The 18246-nt window shown below is 68.3% G+C and overlaps 2 protein-coding genes across 5 annotated transcripts; both read left to right on the top strand.

The window, feature by feature from the left end:
* Positions 1-88: 88 nt before the first annotated feature.
* On the top strand, positions 89-9041 carry CANT1 (calcium activated nucleotidase 1). 4 transcript variants are annotated; one of them, XM_038156993.1, is made up of 4 exons: positions 89-491; positions 4364-5003; positions 5226-5429; positions 5848-9041. In XM_038156993.1, exons 1-4 carry the CDS (start codon positions 93-95, stop codon positions 6216-6218), a joined length of 1614 nt encoding a protein of 537 aa, XP_038012921.1. In that variant the 5' UTR covers positions 89-92; the 3' UTR covers positions 6219-9041. The 4 variants fall into 4 exon arrangements, with proteins under 4 accessions (XP_038012921.1, XP_038012925.1, XP_038012923.1 ...); XM_038156997.1 differs by lacking the exon at positions 89-491 and adding an exon at positions 2822-2899; XM_038156995.1 differs by lacking the exon at positions 89-491 and adding an exon at positions 2965-4173.
* A 539-nt stretch (positions 9042-9580) lies between these two features.
* TIMP2 (TIMP metallopeptidase inhibitor 2) lies at positions 9581-17939 on the top strand. Its single transcript, XM_038157016.1, has 5 exons — positions 9581-9926; positions 15352-15452; positions 15535-15643; positions 15955-16079; positions 16420-17939. Exons 1-5 carry the CDS (start codon positions 9800-9802, stop codon positions 16618-16620), a joined length of 663 nt encoding a protein of 220 aa, XP_038012944.1. The 5' UTR covers positions 9581-9799; the 3' UTR covers positions 16621-17939.
* Positions 17940-18246: the final 307 nt, after the last annotated feature.

Raw genomic sequence — 18246 nt, forward strand, 5'->3', positions numbered from 1 at the left:
GGAGACAACACCCACTCCTCCAGAAAGGGGGATGTGGGCTGGCAGCCCTATCTGGGAGCTGGCTGAAACCCTTCTGAGAGCCCACACCCTGTATGGGGCCCAAACTAATATTTGCAGTGGTGGTGGCACTGTGGCCCAGCCCGGGCGCTGCGAGACCCCTCCCTGTGTTATCAGAAGGGTATCTGCGGGAGACGTGGGGCCGGGCACGCAGCACCTCGCCCTTTGGCCCCGAGGCACCAGGACAGCCCTGGCCAAACAGGGGTGGGCATCGCGGCAGCGGGCTCGGAGCCGGCACGGGGATGGCTGCTACCCGGGCGGCTATCTCGGCCAGGTGCCTCCCTGGGGTGGGACATGGGTGTGGCCTTCGCCGGTGTCCCCTCCCGAGCCCCGCCCGGTCGCGCTCCGCCGGGATCCCGGAGCGCCTGTCAGCCCTGGCCTGCGCTCTGCGGCTCAGCCAGGCCAGGATTTTGGGGCAGAATCCTGTGGTTTTGGTGAGCGCCCGCCCTCGGTCTGTGGTCGGTGGCTGTCGCCGCTGTCCCCCGGTGCGGGGTCCAAGGCAGCCCCGTGCTCCCGCAGCGGGTGCGGAGGGCGTCCGAGGCCGGGGGCGGATGCCTGGATCATGAGTCACTGGAGCTGGGAAGGGGCGGAGGGATTGGGAAAGGCTCCAAAGGGCTTTTCCTGCTGCTCAAACGCTCTGCCGAGGGCCTGGCCCCGGCACACACTTCCCGGTGCCTCTGTCTCTCAGCCCGTGGTGTCGGTGCTGCCGGGTGCGGAGGGAGGCGGGGGAGAAGCGGACCCGCGGACAGAGCGGGCAGGAGGCCAGCCAGGCCAGGTGAGCAGGTGTCACCCGAGCCTTGGCCCTGGCTCTGCTCAGCCTGCCTGGCCTCCAGCTGTGGCATGCAGCGTGCCGGGCTTTGGGAAGCACCCGGTGGCTTTCCCTCGGCTCTGGGACCGTCACTCCAGGCATTCCTCTGGGACCTGGAGCGGGCTTGGCCCTGGGGAGGTCGCAGTGTCACAGGGAGCTGCTCCACAGGGAGAAACCCTTCAGCAGGAAGTTCCCATGGTGGAAGGCAGCGCTTCCCAGGCTGTCAGGAACAGCCTGCAGTGCTCGCAGGGTGCTGCCAGCAGCACACGGGGACCCCAGGGGCCCCCTGCACCCTGCAGGTGTGCTGGGCGTTGTGTGCCCACCTGCACACGGGCACACGCAGCCCTGCCAGGGACACGCGCTTTCCCTCAGCGCTGGCTGCTCTCCAGGAGCATGCAGAGATTTAAACTCAGTGGCTGCAGAAGCTTCGGGACTGCAAGTCAAAACATCCCAAAATACTTTCCAGATGGGGATGAAGACTAGGATGGAACAGAACAAACCCTAGGGGAGGGATGAGGGGCTCAGGGCAGTGTGGAGGCAGCAGGACGTGCACTCATCTGTTTAGGGTGGTGGATACAAACTTCCCTGCCCAGCAGCCAGAACCACTGTGCCTCGGGGGCCGTGCTGGTGGGCCAGGTGCCCCGTGTGCTGCTGCAGACGCCGGAATTGTTGCAGAGCCCTTTTTTTGCCTGGAGCAGGGCAGACCCAGCAGGCAGCTGCATGGGGCAGATGTGGGGAAGGAGCACGGGCTAGCTGCAGCCCTCCAGCTTGTGTAGCACCAGCAAGACGTTGTGCTGGGGACCCCAACAGCCACTGTGACCCCAAAGAGATTCCGAAGGCGGCCCAGCAGGGGTTGGATGTGTTTGTAGCCATGGGTTTTTTGGGAACGCAGCTGGGGCAGGGCTGGGGGGGATCTGTGTCCTCCGGAGCCGCGGTGGGTCGGGCTGTGCCCCCAGACTACTGTGAGGCTCAGCCGTGCGCTCCCCACTGCTCCTTCGCAGGCAGGGCAGGGCCTCGCTGGGCTGGGGGGCTCAGGGAGCGACCCGCCTGGCCGGGCGAGTGCCAGCGCACCCGAGAGGCGGAGCCGCCTGCGGTACCTCGGCACCGCCCGCAGCTGCGGGGCTGATCGCCGGGCCTCCCGAAGCTGCCCCCCACCTACCTCTGGGGCACGGCTTCTCCCTCGCGGCGCTGCCTTTGCTGCCCTAGGGCATCGCCCGGGCCAGCGCGGAGCCTGCCCGCGGCCGAGCGCTGCCTCCCGCTCCGGAGCCGCCTCTGCTCGCTCGGCCCGGGCGGAAATACACTTTTGGGAAGCGCGGGAGGCAGCGAGGCACGGGACGAGGCTCGCAGCCCTCCCCCGCCAGATGTGCGCCCGCAGCTGCCTTAACCGTGCGTGCTCCCGGCACCGGCCGCCCCAGCAAGTCGCGCTCCGCGGCCGCCGCACCGGGAGCGGAGGCGGCATGTGCCAGCGGCTCCGGGGCCGCCGCGGGGCCCGGGACCCCCGAGGGTGCGGCTGGCCCCGGCGCAGGGCCCTGCCCCGAGGGCACCGCGGCCAGCACAGCCCCGCCGGGCTGCAGCCTCTGACAGCCGGACCGCACACGGGTCCCAAGGCGCGGGGCTGGGTGCGCCCCGCTGCCCACCCCGAGTGGCGGCGGGACACAGGGGACAGCCGGGACGAGGACAGAATGCGTTTTGCGGGCTGGAGCAGGGCAGCGCGGGGGCCATGCCCGCCGGGCAGCCGGGCTGTGCCCACCCCGCCGAGCCGGCTCGGCCCCGCGCTGCCCCCGCGCGCTGGGCTCCGCCGCCCGTGAGCGGCGCCCGGCCCCGGCGGGCCCTGCTCAGCGCGGACTACAGCTCCCGGCAGGCCCCGCGGCGCCGCGGAAGGGGCGGTGGGGCGCGGGGGCGCGCGGGGTCTCCTGGGAGCTGTAGTTTCTGCGGCGGACGAGGCGGTGTGGCCGCGGCCGGGCGCGGCGGGGCCGCCGGGAGCTGTAGGCGGCGGCGGCGGCGGCGGCTGCGCGCGGGGGAGGCGGCGCCGCGGTAAGCGGGGACACGGGCGGGGGGCGCCGGGCCGGGCCGCCAGGCGGGGGTCCGCACCGGGCGGGGGCGCCGCGCACCTCGAGCACCGGGCAGCGGCGGGCTCCTCGGGGCCGTGCCCCGCGCGGAGCTCCCGGGGGCGCGGGGGACCTCAGGGCCCCGCTCAGACCGGGCGGTACCCCGGCTGCCCGTCAGCTCGGCCGGGGAGGGGGCGCGGGGGTCCCCAGGGGCGCAGGCGAGCGGTCCCCGTGTCCTTAGAGGGGCGTCCCGTGTCCCTGCCCGGGGGTGCTGGGGGGTCCCCGTGTCCCCGCCCGGGGCTCCCCGTGACCGTGCCCCGGCGTTCCGAGGGTTCCCCGTGGCCGTGCTCAGAGCGGGCTACAGGCGCGGTGGGGCTCGGTGCACCGAGGGGGTCCCCGGGGCTCTGCCAGGCCCGCGCTCCGGCATCCCGACGGATCCCGGCGCTCCCGTGCCCCCGCCGCGGGCTCCGTGCCGTGCCGCAGCTCCGCTGTGCGGGGCCGGCCCCCCACGCTCAATGCCGCCTCTGTTCGCCGCTCCGGCTGCTGAAAGGCACATTGAGACCCTGCGGCATGGGCAGCCCTGCGATGGCGGCTGGGGATCTCTGCCCCGGGATGGGGGTCTCTGCCCCGGGCTGCATGGCACGGGCTGAGCACGGCTCCGGTGGCGGCTGCTTGCCGCCCGGGCAGCCCGGAGTGCCCGTCTGCGGGAGCCCGGGGCGCTGCCACGTCCCCTGTGCTGCAGGGAGGGAGGTGGCACCGGGGGGCACTGCTGGCACAGCCCGGGGTGGGCTCACGGTGCTCACGCGTGGAGGGCACGCTGTGGGCCTGGGCAGGGGTGAGGGGGTCCCGTGTGTGCGAGGCTGGGCAGCTCAGGGTGTGTGTCCCCTGGGCACTGCGCTTCCTGCTCAGGTGTCCGCATCCTGCTTGGGCGGAGCTGCCACGTGTCCCAGTGTCCCTGTGTGGCTTGGGGACGAGCTCACCGCTCATCAGTGGGGTCGGTTCTCAGGGCCACAAGTGCTGGGCCAGGCTGCTCAACCACTCTGGAGGCAGCAAGGCTCATCCTTGCCACCCGAGAGGAGCGCTCGTCCTCCCAGGACCCTGTGGGGACGTGGACACTGTGACACGGGGCTCGCCTTGAGCCGGGTGCCTCAGCTCGCTGCCTGAGCTGCGGCGACCATGGCACAGGTAGAGCTGCCAGGCAGGTCGGGCAGTCCTGCCAACATGCTGGGGCTCCTGGTGAGGGGGCGCAGAGGGAGCCAGGTGAGAGGGGCTGAGGGTGGTTCCAGCAGCAAACAGCCCCTGGGCACGGTGGCTCCTACCTGCATGAGGTGGGAGCACCTTCTGCTGCAGGAGAGGGGATGGGGCCCCTCGTGGCTGTGTTCTGCTGCCCCCCGAGCTCAGCCAGCCCCAAATCCAGCTCTTTGACCTTCTCCCTGCCCTCTTTCCCCAGGTTCTGCTCGCCCCCTGTCTGATGCCAGTCCCGCCCTGCCATGAGTCTATGAGCCCCCTGCGGATCAGCGTGGGTGGCCTGCCCGTGCTCGCGTCCATGACCAAGGGCGCTGACCCCCGCTTCCGACTGCGCTGGAAGGCCATCGTGCTGTCCTCGGCCTGCGTGGGGCTTCTGCTCTTGCTGCTCTGCCTGCACCGCTCGTCCCCGGCTCGGCACGGCCCCCCCAGCCCTCGCACGTGGCAGCTGGGCCTGCAGGCGGGGCAGCCCTACAATGACACCTACCCGCTGTCCCCGCCGCAGAGGAACCCCGAGGGCGTGCGCTACCGCATCGGCCTCATCGCCGACCTGGACACGCGCTCGCGGGGCTCCCAGGAGCACACCTGGTTCAGTTACCTGAAGAAGGGCTACCTGGTGCTGTCGGACAGTGGGGACAGAGTGACGGTGGAGTGGGACAAGGATGAGAGCATGCTGCAGTCCCACCTGGCTGAGAAGGGCCGGGGCATGGAGCTCTCGGAGCTGGTGGTTTTCAACGGGAAGCTGTACGCGGTGGACGACCGGACAGGCGTGGTCTACCAGATCGAGGGCAACAAGGTGGTGCCTTGGGTGATCCTCCCGGATGGGGACGGCACCGTGGGCAAAGGTGAGCTCCCGTCCTGCCCTGTGAAGCCCTCAGCTCTTTTCACCTTGCTGGAGGGGGTGCACCTTTCCTGTGACCTCTGAGCTTGGCAATTCCTGCCGAGAGACCAGCTGGCTGCGTGGGGGACACTGTGGCCAGCACCGGGCTCAGGGGTGTAGGGTGTAGGGTACATGCTGACAGGGTGGCCACGTGCTGACTGAGCCTCCCTCATTCTTTCCACCACAGGCTTCAAGGCGGAGTGGCTGGCGGTGAAGGATGAGCACCTGTATGTGGGAGGACTGGGCAAGGAGTGGACCACCACGACAGGGGAAGTGGTGAACGAGAACCCCCAGTGGGTCAAGGTCATCGGCTACAAGGGTGACGTGAGCCACGAGAACTGGGTGACAAATTACAACGCGCTGAGGGCTGCAGCGGGGATCCGGCCCCCAGGTATGGAGCGGGGCAGCCTCCTGCCAGCCCATATCCCGCACTCTTGGTGGCTCCAGAGCCATGCAGTCACCCTCCCCGGGGATACTGGCGCTGGGGGAGGTTTAAAGGCTGCCAGAGGCCGGAGATCTCCCCTTGTCCTGGTGCTTTTCCTCTGCTGCCTGTGCCAGGAGCAGCTGAAGGGTGGCTCAGCTGGCATTGGGCCTGGCAGCTGTGCCCCCTGGGCAGAGTGGGGTGTGCTGGGTGCCCTGCCTGGCCCTGGGAGGAACCGGGGGGCAGCTGCCAGGCAGCGGGGCAGCAGCAGGCGGAAGAGTTCATCGGGGATGCCTGTGCGGGGCTGTGGGGTGTTTTGGAGGGGAAGGGGAAGGAGGAGCGTCGCACCCCCTGCGGGCTGTGCGGTCACACTCCCCTTCCTGCCCAGGGTACCTGATCCACGAGTCGGCCTCGTGGAGCGACACGCTGCAGCGCTGGTTCTTCCTGCCGCGCCGCGCCAGCCACGAGCGCTACAGTGAGCGCGCGGACGAGCGGCGCGGCACCAACCTGCTGCTCAGCTCCACCCAGGACTTCGGCCACGTCACCGTGGGCCGCGTGGGCGACGTGGTGCCCACCCACGGCTTCTCCTCCTTCAAGTTCATCCCGGACACGGACGACCAGATCATCGTGGCGCTGAAATCCGAGGAGGACAACGGCAAGATCTCCAGCTACATCATGGCCTTCACGCTGGACGGGCGCTTCCTCCTGCCCGAGACCAGGATCGGCAGTGTGAAGTACGAGGGCATCGAGTTTATTTGACAGACATCTGGAGCGAGTGGAGGCGTGTGGGCAGGCCCTGCTAGCCTGCTCCTAGCCCGGGGTCCGTGAGGGATGTCAGGCAGCTCTGTCCTCGGCCCTGGGCTCTCCTGTAAAGTGTTGACTGAGCTGCAGCAGGTGTGGTGCAAGTGTTTCGGCAGTGGCACCTGGTGGCAAGGGACCGCCACCACAGGGTGCTCCCGGCCCCGGGACAGCGTCCAGGTCCTGGAGTGCTGGTGCCAAGGCAGGCCCCAGTGCAGCCCTTAGCGCCCAGCCCTGAATTGCGACAGAACCGTCCGTGCTCTGGGGTTGCTGCTGAGCCCCAGCTCTACAGCTGTGCCCTGGGTGCCATGGGGCTCCCCGGGTGGAGTGGGGTGTGCAGCCAGAGAGGGTCAGACTGGGGGATTTCATCAGGCTTTTTCTTCAGAAGCTGGATTTCCTTCCCTTTTCCCGTAAGCCGGGTGAGGTGATGGCTGGGGTGACAGGCAGCCTGTTTCTCACTTGGGAGGGGACAGTGTCTGTGTCCCTCTGCTCCTGTGACCACAGGGGATGCAGCAGTTCCCTCAGCACTGTGGTTCCAGCTCAGTGGCTGTGCCTATGGGGCAGGGGGTGTGGGTGATGGGGCCACCAGCTGTGGCCAGATGTAAAGTGGGCCCATCCTGGTGCCGTTCCCAGGGGTGTGCTGGCTGGCTGTCTTCTCCAAAACCTGGCTGCACATGGCTCTGACCCCAGAAATGCTTCCAGCCCCAGAAGTGTCAGCTCTGGGAAGAGCTGAGCGCTGGGCAGGAGCTGCGGGGAGCTGGCGACAGTGCAGCCACGCTGTGCAAGGGCTGCTGTGCTCGGTGCAGGAGCAGAGCCAGGAGCTGCAGCTCTGCTTCCCAGAGCCAGGAGCTGCAGCTCTGCCTCCCAGAGCCAGCAGCAGCTGAGGAGCGTTCGCAGCAGCCCAGGGCTCTGGCCAGGGAGCCCTCCCCGCGCTCGCCAGTGTTGTGAAACTGCTGCCGCAGCCTGTGGCCCCCAGGAGGAACTTGTGTGGTTTCAGAAGCCACAAGTGTCAAAGGGGCATCTGCTGGCCCCAGGGCCCTCCTGACCTCCTCACCAAGGGGCTGAGGCTCCTGGGCTGCCCACGCTGACCTGGCTCAGGCCTGCCCTGCCCCAGGTCACAAGGCAGCATATCCTCACCCCAGGACCGCTGTTTGGCTCTGCGGTGTCCCCGCTTTGGTCCCCTTTAACACTGCCCCTAGGGCAGGTCTGCCAGCAAGTCGGGCTTCAGAGAGCTGGGCCTGGCCACTGTGGCCTGGGGGGCCCTGGTGCCCCCTGTGTCCCTCTGCTGTGCCCTGGCACTGCCCTGCTCTGGGGTCCAGCTGTGCACAGGGAGGGAGGGGGCCTGTTGGGGCAGCAGTCAGGCTGTGGCTGGGTGGAAGGATCTGCAGAGTGGTTGGGGCCCTCCCAAGAACCCAGCCAGGCTGCTCCCCCCACCCTGTTTACAGTGTCAGCACCTCTGTGAGCCATGCAGAGCTACAGGCCAGACATGTGTTTTCATTTAGCCCAGTGACTCGGCCAGTGCTGGGCTGAGCTTGTCTCTAGACAGGACCTGTCCCCAGTGCTGCAGACACGCCGGGCTTTGGCCCCTGCACGTGGCCTGGGCATCGTGCAGCTCCTGGCCCAGGGCACCCAGGATGCCTTTGCAGCCCATGCTGGGTGCCAGCTGGCCACGGTCCATGACGGCCACTCAACCATCACTGGCACGTGGCAGTCCCTCCTGGCCTCACTCACCCTCCCAGCCCGGCACCAGCAGCTCCACAGCACCTGTTGTGGCCCCAGGGCTGTGCCGGTGGCTGTCCCTGCTCCTGGTCCCTCCTTGTCCCCTGGGCTGGAGCACCCCTGAGCCCCTGCCCCGGGCTCTGCGCTGTCCTCAGAGCTGCAGCACCAGGGCCTCGGGCAGCTGGGCCAGCAGGACTCTGCTGCTGCTGCTGCTGCTGGAGCCTCTGCACACCGAGGGCCCCACAGTGCAGCTGGCAGCCTGGGGCCCCATCTCCAGGTGTCATCCAGCATCCCAGCGCTGTCAGTGCTGTCACCTCCCTCATGTTCCCTGCAGGCTCAGGCAGCGCTTGGGCCAGGTGCAGCTGCCCAGTTCTGCTGTTTCTTCTCGCCCTGGAGGCTGAGCATCTCTGTTACCTCCCTCCACCTCATGTATCCACGGCAGTGCTGTGCAAGAGGCTGGCTCAGGAGCGTGTTTTGTGGCTGTGGTGGTGGCTGTCCTGCCAACACGTGCCCATGGCACCTGGCCCAGCTGTGCTCGAAGCTGTGGCCCTGCCTGCTCCACTGGGACAAAGGCACTGCTGGGGACGTGGAGCACTCTCAGCAGCCAGCCAGGCACAGCGGCAGCAGCAGCATCCTGACACCCCCGTGGTGACACAGCGAGTGGGTTTGGACTGGGCTAGAGTCTGTTTTTCCCATATTAGATGGTGTAGGGCAGTGTTTTGGATTTGTGCTGGGAACAGTGTTGATAACAGGGATGTTTTCATTACTGCTGAGCAGCATTTGCACAGCTTGAGGCCTGTTCTCTTCATCCCACCAGCGAGGGGCTGGGGGGCACAAGGAGTCGGGAGGGGAACAGAACAGCTGACCCACGGGAGATTCCACACTCTGGAATCATACTCGGTGTACGGAGCCGGGGGAAGAAGGAGGAAGGGGGGGGACATTCGGAGTGACGGTTTTTGTCTTCCCAAATCACCATCAGGTGCTGGAGCCCAGCTGCCCTGGGGATGGCTCAGCACCTGCCTGCCATGGGGAAGGCTGAAAGAATTCCCTGCTTTGCTTTGCTTATGTGTGGCTTTTGCTTCACCTTTATCTCAGCCAGCAGTTTTCTCACTTTCCCCTTCCCGGTTCTCTCACCACCCCGCTGGGAAGAATGAACCAAAAGCCTCTGGGGGCTGAGCTGCCCGCCGGGGTTGAACCCCATCGTGCATCCAGGACAGAGACAAGGTGGGATTTGGAGCTGTGCTCCAGGGCAGGAGCTGCTGCCATGGGGAGAGGCCCGAGGCCCGGGGCAGGGGCACGGGACCGCCAGTGGGAGCGGGAAGCGGGCAGGGGAGCTCGGGTGCGGGACAGGCCGGGGTGGAGGGGCCGAAGGCGGGGAGGGGTTCCCGGGCACAGCCAGGACTGCTGCCTGTCCGGCCGTCCGCCGCTCTGCTCGGCGGGGGCGGCTGCGGCGCGGGGCTCTGGGCTCCGTGGGCGGCGGGGCCGGGGGGCGGGCGGGATGCGCCGGGGCGGGGGCGGCCGGTGCCCGCGGCGGGGGCCGTGCCGGGGCGGGGGCAGCGGTCGCGGCGGAGCCGCATCCCGCGGAGGGCGGGCGCAGCCGGGCTGGCCCCGCGCCACGCGGAGGAGGAGCAGCAGATCCCCGGAGCACGTTAAAGAGCGAGGCCGAGCGCGGCGGGGAGGAAGCGAACGGCTCCGCCAAGGCACCGGAGCGGCGGCCGCAGAGCGCCCGCCCCGGCCGGACCCGAGTTCCCGGCGGCGGCTCGGCCGGGCCCGGCGGTGGGTGCGGGATCGGGGCCGGGTGGCCGCGCCCGCAGCCCCGCACCATGCCCGCCGCGCTGCCCAGCCTGCTGGCCTGGCTGGCGGTGCTGCTGCTCGGCAGGGCCCGCCCGGCCGACGCCTGCAGCTGCTCGCCCATCCACCCGCAGCAGGCCTTCTGCAACGCCGACGTAGGTGAGCGCCGCGGGAACCCCGCCCCGAGCCCCCCGAGCCCCCGCCCGGCCCCGCCCGCGCCAACTTCCCGGCAGGGGAAGGAGCGGAAAGTTGGCGCGGGGCGGGCGGGGAGCGGGCAGAGCCCCCCGGCCCCCGGCACCTGCCCGCAGCCCGGCCCGGGGGTGTGTCGGCGGGTGCGGATGCGCGGCCGGGCGCGGTCCGTCCGTGCGGGCTGTGCCCGTCCCGCCCCGCGCCGCCTCCCGCCGTCCCGGGGGGCTCCCGCGCCCGGCCGCGCTCCCGGGGCCGCCTCCGCCGCTGCCAGGGGCGAGCGGAGCGCGGCTACGCCGGGGCCGGGTCCCCGCTGGCCGCCCCCCGGTGAATGACACGGGTGGGCCCGGCCTCCCCCGACTCCGGTGACACCGCGAGGTACGTGGCAGCGCGGGGCCGGGGCCCGGGGGCGGCCGGGACCCTCCAAGTGCGGCCGCGGCACCGGCCCGGAGCCCGGAGGAGCCCCTGTCCCCGGCAGCTGCCGCCGCGGCTCGGTCACCCCTGTCTGCGCCTTATTTCCAGGCATTTCCTTTCCCCCGTCCCACTTTGTTCGGCTTGGATGCTGCTGAAAGGGAGGGCTTGGCAGCGCCGGGATCTGGATTCCTCTTTCTATGAATAATGCCCTTATTAAATTTTAACATATGAACCCAACAGGCCGGCCCCAGTTCCCGGCGCTTTCCTCCGCGGGCCCGTTCCCAGGCTCAGCTGGAGAGGTAACATTCCCAAACACTGAGGCAGCCCCAAGCTCTGGATGGCCCTGCCCCGTCCCCTGCTCCAGATCCAGGATGTTCCTCACAGGCGTCCTTTCCAGACCCCACTCCCTGCGTCTTTCCTCCGTGAGGGCAACTCCCACAGCACTTGGCTGCTGCCTCGGGTGCCCTGCCTCACCACGAGGCATGCTGGGGACAGCGAGCTTTTGAGACAAAATGGAGCACTGGGTTTTTGTAGCTGCTGCTGGAGCTGGTGTCCCCGGCCCACAGGATGCCCTGTGCCTGCTCGGGCAGCGCGGCTGTGGCTTCCCATCACGCTCCTGTCAGGATCAGCTTTCGGGGCACTCGTGACTCACTGCCCGTCGTGGGGTGCCGGCTCAGCCCTGACTCAGCTGCTGAGTCACTGTCTGTCTGTCTGTCTTGGCGGCCCGGGCTGTCTGCCCCGTCCCCCGGGAGGGCACTGCTCGCTGAGCTCTGCTCCGCAGCCGCCCCGCTGCCCTCGGCAGGTGCCCGTCCCGCCCGGAGCCCGTCCCGCCGAGGCAGCGCGCTCCCAGCCGCGCTGCCGGCAGCGCTGGCACCCTCTGGCTCCCAGCCCGAGCCGCTCGTGCAGCTCGTCTGTATCCAATGTGCTTCGTGTGGGCCTAAGTGAAAGCAGTGCTGGGCTTGGGGACAGAGCGGGGCACAACCTGGGATGGTCCTGTGCGCCCTGGCCTTTTGCTGCTTCGTGTCTTCCCCCGGGATGCTCTCTGGAGTTGGGATGTTCCTCATCCCAGCAGGTGTGTGGAGCCCAGGGAGAACCTGGGCCCCCGGTGCTGTTGGGACCTTTCCCAGCTGCTGTGGCTGAGGGGCCTGCGTCCAGGCTGGGCCCTTGTTAGAAATCTGCTGGTGTGGGGATGGCTGATGTCCTGCGTGCTGGGTGGGTGCACCCGAGGTGAAGGGACCCCCAGCCTCATGCTCAACCCTCAGAATGGGGTATCAGGCTGAGCACAGTGTGGGGTCCTGGCCCTGGGGCCTGGGATCTGCTCTCTGTGGCATGGGCAGCGCCTGCCACATCCCCATGGCCCCTCTGGCCTCGCACCTGCCCCTGCACTTGCTCTGCTGTGCAGGGACTGGAGCAGCCACAGCCCAGGGCTGCACTTCCAGGCGGTGCTAGGGGAGGCAGATGCAGCTCTGCCTTGGGCGGGGGGTGCCTGAGGGGCTGGGGGTCACAGAGGGGCTGGGGTTGTGTCGCTGGGGTGGTGGCGACTGCCAGCCTGCAGTCCTGCATGTCCTGGCTCATGGGATGAGCAGGGCTTTTCTGCAGGGCCCAAGGGCTTGGGGCTCCCCACGTCCACCATCCCTCACTGGGGCCGTGCCCGGGCTCTGCTGCAGGAGATGCTCAGCTGCCCAGCGGTGCCACAGCAGGACACCCGGCTCCTGCTCCACCTCCTCGGGAGCAGCGTGGAGGTGATGCTGAGCCCTTCCAGGCAGAGCCGCGGCTGTGCCCCTGCGAGGCAGAGGCAGTGGCTGGGGCAGGGGAGAGCAGGGCGGGGGGCAGCCTGGCCGGGGGCAGCTGGGCCGGGCAGCTGGATTGCACTGATCCCAGCGGTCCCAGCGCTCGGTTCCTCGGGACGGGCACGGTGATGAGCGTGGGGGCAGCCAGCAGGGGCCGGGCAGAGGAGGGGATTTGCGGGGGCGTGGTGGGAGCTGTCCCCGCGGGGGTGCAGCTGCCTGCAAACCCCGCCGAGCCCGGCGGGGCCGGTGCCGGTGCCCGGTGCCGGTTCCCGGTGCCCGGTGCCGCCCTGCCGAGCGCGGCAGCCGAGCCCTCCCGAGCGGCTGGCGCAGAGGGGCCGTGGGCTGACGCGGGGGCTGCCGCTGATTGGGCTCCATCCCGCTCCGTCAGCGGCCGGAATGACGCAGGCGGCCACGGCAGCGCTCAGCCCGTGGCTCCCGCGCAGTCCCGGGCGAGCGGGACCCGCCGCGCCGCGGGCGCTGCTGGGCACCTGGGGGTCTGCACGGCCTCCGCTGCCCCCGCTCCCCGCTCAGCCCTGCAGCCTCAGCATCCTCCCAGCGCCGCGCCGGGCGGGGTGCGGGCGCTGGCGGGCACTGCGATGCCAGCGAGCCCCCGGGAGGTGGCTGCTGCCCTTGGCCGGGCAGGGCTGGGTGCAGGAAGCCCTCCCAGGGTGGTTAGCTGTGTCCCCAGCTCCGCCGGCCTCGAGCAGGGCTGGAGTGACCGCGGGGCTGCCCTCGCCAAGGGGTCAGGTGCCTGGGCCGGCGGTGCCAGGCAGGCAGCGGGCAGCGCTGGCACTGGCAGCCGGCCCCTCTGCTGCCAGCAGCCCTGGAGAAGGGAGCTTTGTTCTCCGGGCATCCAGCCCACCAGTGGCCCCTGCTGTCCGTGGGCACTGGCGCTTCCCGGGCAGCTGTGGGGGCGTGTGGGCAGGGTGGCTTGGTGGGGTTTGGGTGGCAGAGCAGAGGAAGGGGCAGCCATTCTGCAAGTCTTGGGCCAGAAGGGGGGGGTCCCATGGCCAAGGGTCCTTGTGCTGCCCTTCTTCCCATGGGGCACAGGTGAGCACGGTGGTGCCCTGAGGTGGGGTAGCCCCACATGGAGCACAAACCCCAACACTGGCAAGCCCAGAGAGACAACCTGGTGATTTTGTGGCCCTGGATCAGTCTATGTGTCACCAAGTGATGCTGGTGGCAGAGGGCCGCAAGGGGACTGGCTTACCTTGCAGGGTCTCTCTGTCCCTGGAGGGTCCAGAGTCCTCACTGTGGGGCAGCCACAGTGGCAGCCCTGGGGACCCGCACAGGAGATGTCACCAGTGGGGATCCCCCTCTGCCAGGGGACCCTCTGCTCCCACGGAGCACCTTCTTGCTTGGCCCGCCTGGGGAAGGAGCGTTTCCAGCACTTCCCTGGTCCAAGTTGGTAAGCCAGTGCCAGCTGTGTGCTGTGCCTGCCATGCGGCCCAGGAGCCAGAGAGCCTCGGCTCATTTCACAGGGGGTCTGGGCTCCCTGGCTGCTGGTTGCCCACGTCGGCAGCAGGAGTGGTGGGTGACGAGGCCAGCGGGGGCATTGCTGTTTGGGGAGGTCTGACTAGCGGTTCTTGGGCACCCCGGGGTTTCCTCCATCCCTCGCCCAGCCTCCTCGTCCCAGGCTCTCCTCAGGGCTCCCGCCGCTGCCCTGGTTCCTGGCGGGCGTGGAGCAGCTTGGCTGCGCTGCGGGGTCTTGGCGGGGAAAGCACAGCGCAGTCGTCCCCTCCACAAAGCCGCACTGTTCAGAACAAATCCACCCAGAATCGGGCTGCATTTTTGTCAAGTGATTCATCAGCACGTGAATGGAAAAGGCTGGAGCCCACTGAAGCAGCAACCATTCCCGCACGGGAGCCGGCAGTGGCTGCACCCGGGTTACCCCGGTGGCGCGGGGCTCGGCTCACGGGCGGCGCGGGGGCCAGGGGTGGCCGGTGGCTGCGGCGATCCCGGCACTCTGCTGACACAGGGGCTGTCCCCAGGCGTGGCTCAGGTGCTGCCACTGTGGCTGGTCGGCCCAGCCCTTCCCAAGAGATGGGAGCAGTTGGGAAAGCCCCCAGTGCAGCCATTGCTTCTCCCAGCCCCGCACAGAGCGAGTGCTGCGGGTGACTGGGGATGGCCATTTTGGGAAACCTCTTCCCTGGTCCCTGCTCATGTTGGTGCCACTCTCACCTTTCCAGAGTAAACTCTGTTGGCACTTGCTGGTGCCCACGTGGGGCCGTGCCCCCCTGACCTTCAGCTTAAATAGCCTGCCTGCGTGCCCCCACAGCGCGTGGTATTTATAGCGTGTGGTCAGATTCCCTCTCCTGGCCGTGCCAGGTGGGAGCTCCTCTGTGCCAGGCAGGGGGTGACCTCTGCATGTCCCTGGCTGCTCCCAGCCCAGCACCCTTCAGTGGGGACATGAACCAGGAGGAACTCTGAGAGTGCCAGAACAGCTCCCTGTTCCCTGCCCCAGAGTGCTCGGGGGGCTGGCAGGGCAGGGAGAGCCCTGCAGGGTGGGGAGCTGCCCTTCCCTTGGATGGGGATACCCCTGGCAGAGCAGGGAGCCCTGCCAGCCACTGCCCTGTAGCCAGGCCCCCTCCATCCTCGGAGTGCTGAGCAGGAGCTCTGGCTTTGGCACTGCCACTGTCCCCTTCACCATCAGCGTCCCTGTGCTGCCTGGGAGCTTCGGTCCCTGCTGGTGGAGGGAGCTGGGCACAACTGGGGGCTGCAGGGACCCAGGCACCGTGCCCAGCATGAGCCAGCCCGGTGTCCCAGCCGGTGAGTAAGGTTGAGCTGGCTGCCCGCCCTGCCCGCTGGCCCCTGCAGGTCACTGCCACGTGCCGAGCCCTCACATGCCAGAGCACACATCCTGGGCTGTGGCAGCAGCATGACCGCAGGGACCCTGCCGCAGCAGAGCTGTCCCCTGGCTCACCGTGCCACGGCCTCGCCAGCCCCGGGGCCAGGCGATCCTGGTGTGAACTCTCCTTATCACCCGCCTTGAGGCTGCTGCTGCAGTGCTGCTGGTCACTGTCCTGCACGTGCCAGTGTCCCTTCGGGGACAGCGGGTGACAGCCGGCTCCGGGGGAGCCAGGCAGGCAGTGGGGTCTGCTGCAGGCAGTAGTCCCCTGTGAAGGTGGGAGATCCTGTGAGATGCAGGGGCTGAGTGGGACTGGTCACCTGCTTACCTCACCTCTCCCTTCCAGTGATCCGAGCCAAGGCTGTGTCTGCAAAGGAGGTGGATTCGGGGAACGATATATACGGGAACCCAATCAAACGCATCCAGTATGAAATCAAGCAGATCAAGGTAACGGGGCACATCGGGTCGGGAGGCTGGGGCCGTGGGGTGCTGCCTTCACCAGCCACTCACACCTGCCTCTGCTCCCCAGATGTTCAAGGGCCCCGACCAGGACATAGAGTTCATCTACACGGCTCCATCCACTGCCGTGTGCGGCCGGCTGCTGGACACCGGCGGGAAGAAGGAGTATCTCATTGCAGGTGAGCACTGCGGGGGCTCTCGTCCGGACACTGCTGGCCCCGATGCCCCATGTGCCCTGCCAGATGCCTGATGTGTGCCTGCTCGCTGGGCACATTCTCCCCTTGCCCCTCCTGCTCCTGCCCTTGGGGAACTCCCTGGCTGTGCTTGGCAGCCCCGAGCTGTGGTGGGGGCAGCTGGGGACAAGCCTCTGCTCCCCAGAGTCACCAGGGACAGGGCACAGTGAGGGGCCCCGGCACCACGGGTCAGCACGGGCTCTCGAGGCCCTGGGCAACCCCCTTGAGTGTGAGTGGTCTGTCTGGCCTCTCCCCAGGCAAGTCGGAGGGCAATGGCAAGATGCACATCACGCTCTGTGACTTGGTGTCCACCTGGGACTCGCTGACCCCAACGCAGAAGAAGAGCCTAAACCAGCGGTACCAGATGGGCTGCGAGTGCAAGGTGAGCAACCGGGCTGCCTCCCACCTGCCCCATGCCCCTCACCAGGGAGGGCCTGCAGCCCCCAGGCAGGGGTGGGCTCCACAGTGAGATTGTGGCTGGGCAGACAGGAAGGGCAGCCCTGCCTTCGCCTTCCTCCAGCCAGGAACCAAGGCCAGCCCTGGGACTGGCAACCAGGGGTTCCCCAGTTCCCTGTGCTGGGGTTGCATCCCCTGCGTGCCCCACAGGGCAGCGTCAGCCCGGCATCCCTGTCCAGAGCCAGGGGGTGGCCGAAGCAGAGCGTGCTGCATCCCCCTGGCCCCGTGCCCCCTGGGCTTGGTGGGTGACAGTCTGTTCCGCACAGATCTCGCGCTGCCTCTCCATCCCCTGCTTCGTCTCCTCCTCGGATGAGTGTCTGTGGACAGACTGGGCGATGGAGAAGAACAACGTGGATGGGCGGCAGGCCAAGCACTACGCCTGCATCAAGAGGAGCGACGGCTCGTGCGCCTGGTACCGCGGCATGGCCCCCCCCAAGCAAGAGTTTCTCGACATCGAGGACCCCTAAGCCAAACGAGCGCATTCCAGTAGCCAGTAGAAAAAACCTGCGAGATGTTAGACTGGTCCACGCTGATATCGAATCCCGGAGACAGCATGAAAATCCACTCGGCTGCAGGGGGGCCCCGGTGGCTGCCACGTGTGTGTGTGGGGGCTAGGGACCCGCTCTGTTGCAGGCTCCTGGCAGCCCGCAGCTGCACCGGGCATCCTTCGCTCGTGGCAGGGTTGAGCAGGGTGTGGGGACCTCCCTGCCAGGGTCACAGTCCCCCAGCCGTGCTTGGCTCTGGCAGCTGTGAAGGAATCGAGCCCTTGTGAGTGGTGGGAGCTGCCCTGGCTGCGTAGCAGGTCTACCAGTGCCCCGCTGCGGGAGCCTCCCCCACAGCTGCAGACACACGGCCCTCCCCACCGCAGCACCTGGCACCCCTGCTGTACCACTCCCCCCGCCACCTACCTCTCCCTTCGGGGTGCCAGAAGGGTACCCCTGTGGGCAGGGGCTCTGGGGGGCTTTACCATGGGGCACAACCCCCAGCAAGGGGCTCCAGGCCCTTCACAGGGCCAGACGACTCCTGCGCAGGTGCCTTGTCCCAGAAAGCTGGAGGGGCATGTTAGCATATCTGGGGTGACCCCTGACATGCACCCCTGCGCTGCTGCCTCTCTCTCCACATGGTCCTCTCTCCAGAGGTCTCTCTTCCCTTGCAACCTCCTACAGATCCTTCTGCAGATGCCACCATTGGACAGGCTCGACCTGGAACCCTTGGCAGGGCACCAGGGGCCGCAGCTCTGGCTGCACAGGCACAGGGTGTCCATCACGGCCTCGTGCAGATCTGGGCCACGCCGTGGCCCTCAGCACCACTGCAGCCAGGCAAGCTCCCTTCTCTGCGGCGTCGGGAGCGGAGCCTGGAACTGGCAGCAGGGCAGCTGCAGGAAAACCTGTTCCGTCCGGTGCCCCCTTCACAGCCCTCGGCCCTGAGTTCTCTGAGCCATCCCCATGCCACAGCGATGCCGGCGTGTGCCGCGGAGCTGCCGTGGCACTGGCACGCGCACCCATGGCTTTGGGAGCGTGCCGGGAATGCTCCCTGCAGCCCTGTGCCGCTGGGGTTTTCATGCTGTGCGTCCCTGTAAGGTTTGAGATGTCGTACTGGACCAGTCTGGGCAATTTCAACATATTAAAGAGAAAAATTAAAAAGAAAGAAAAAGAAAAAAAACCCCCAACCTTTACTCAGTCCCGACCGCGCATCCCGGGCGCTCTGTATGGCTGTACCCGTTGTGCTCCTGTCGCTGCTGCTCCTCTGTCTTTGACTTCAATATCGCCACTTGTTTTGCCGCCGGCTCTGTCGTCCCTGTGCCGTGATTTCCGTCTCCTCGTCCGGCGCTGGAGCCGCCCCGGTGCCCGCAGAGGCTCCGTGCCGAGAGCTCCGGGGCAAGGGGGAAGAGGGGCGGGGACCGCTGCTCCGGTTCGGCGTGCGGCGGCTCGGCCGGGACCCCCCCAGACCCAACCGGACCCCTCCGGACCCAACCGGACCGCCGGGCCCCTCCGGACCCAACCGGACCCCGGGCCCCGCCGCCCGGGCTCAGCAGCGGAGAGCAGCGATGCCCGCGGGGCGGCCGGAGCGAAGGGAACGAGACAGGGAGGGGA

Source organism: Motacilla alba, chromosome 18 (assembly GCF_015832195.1).
Source record: "Motacilla alba alba isolate MOTALB_02 chromosome 18, Motacilla_alba_V1.0_pri, whole genome shotgun sequence".
NCBI classification, from domain to species: Eukaryota; Metazoa; Chordata; class Aves; order Passeriformes; family Motacillidae; genus Motacilla; species Motacilla alba.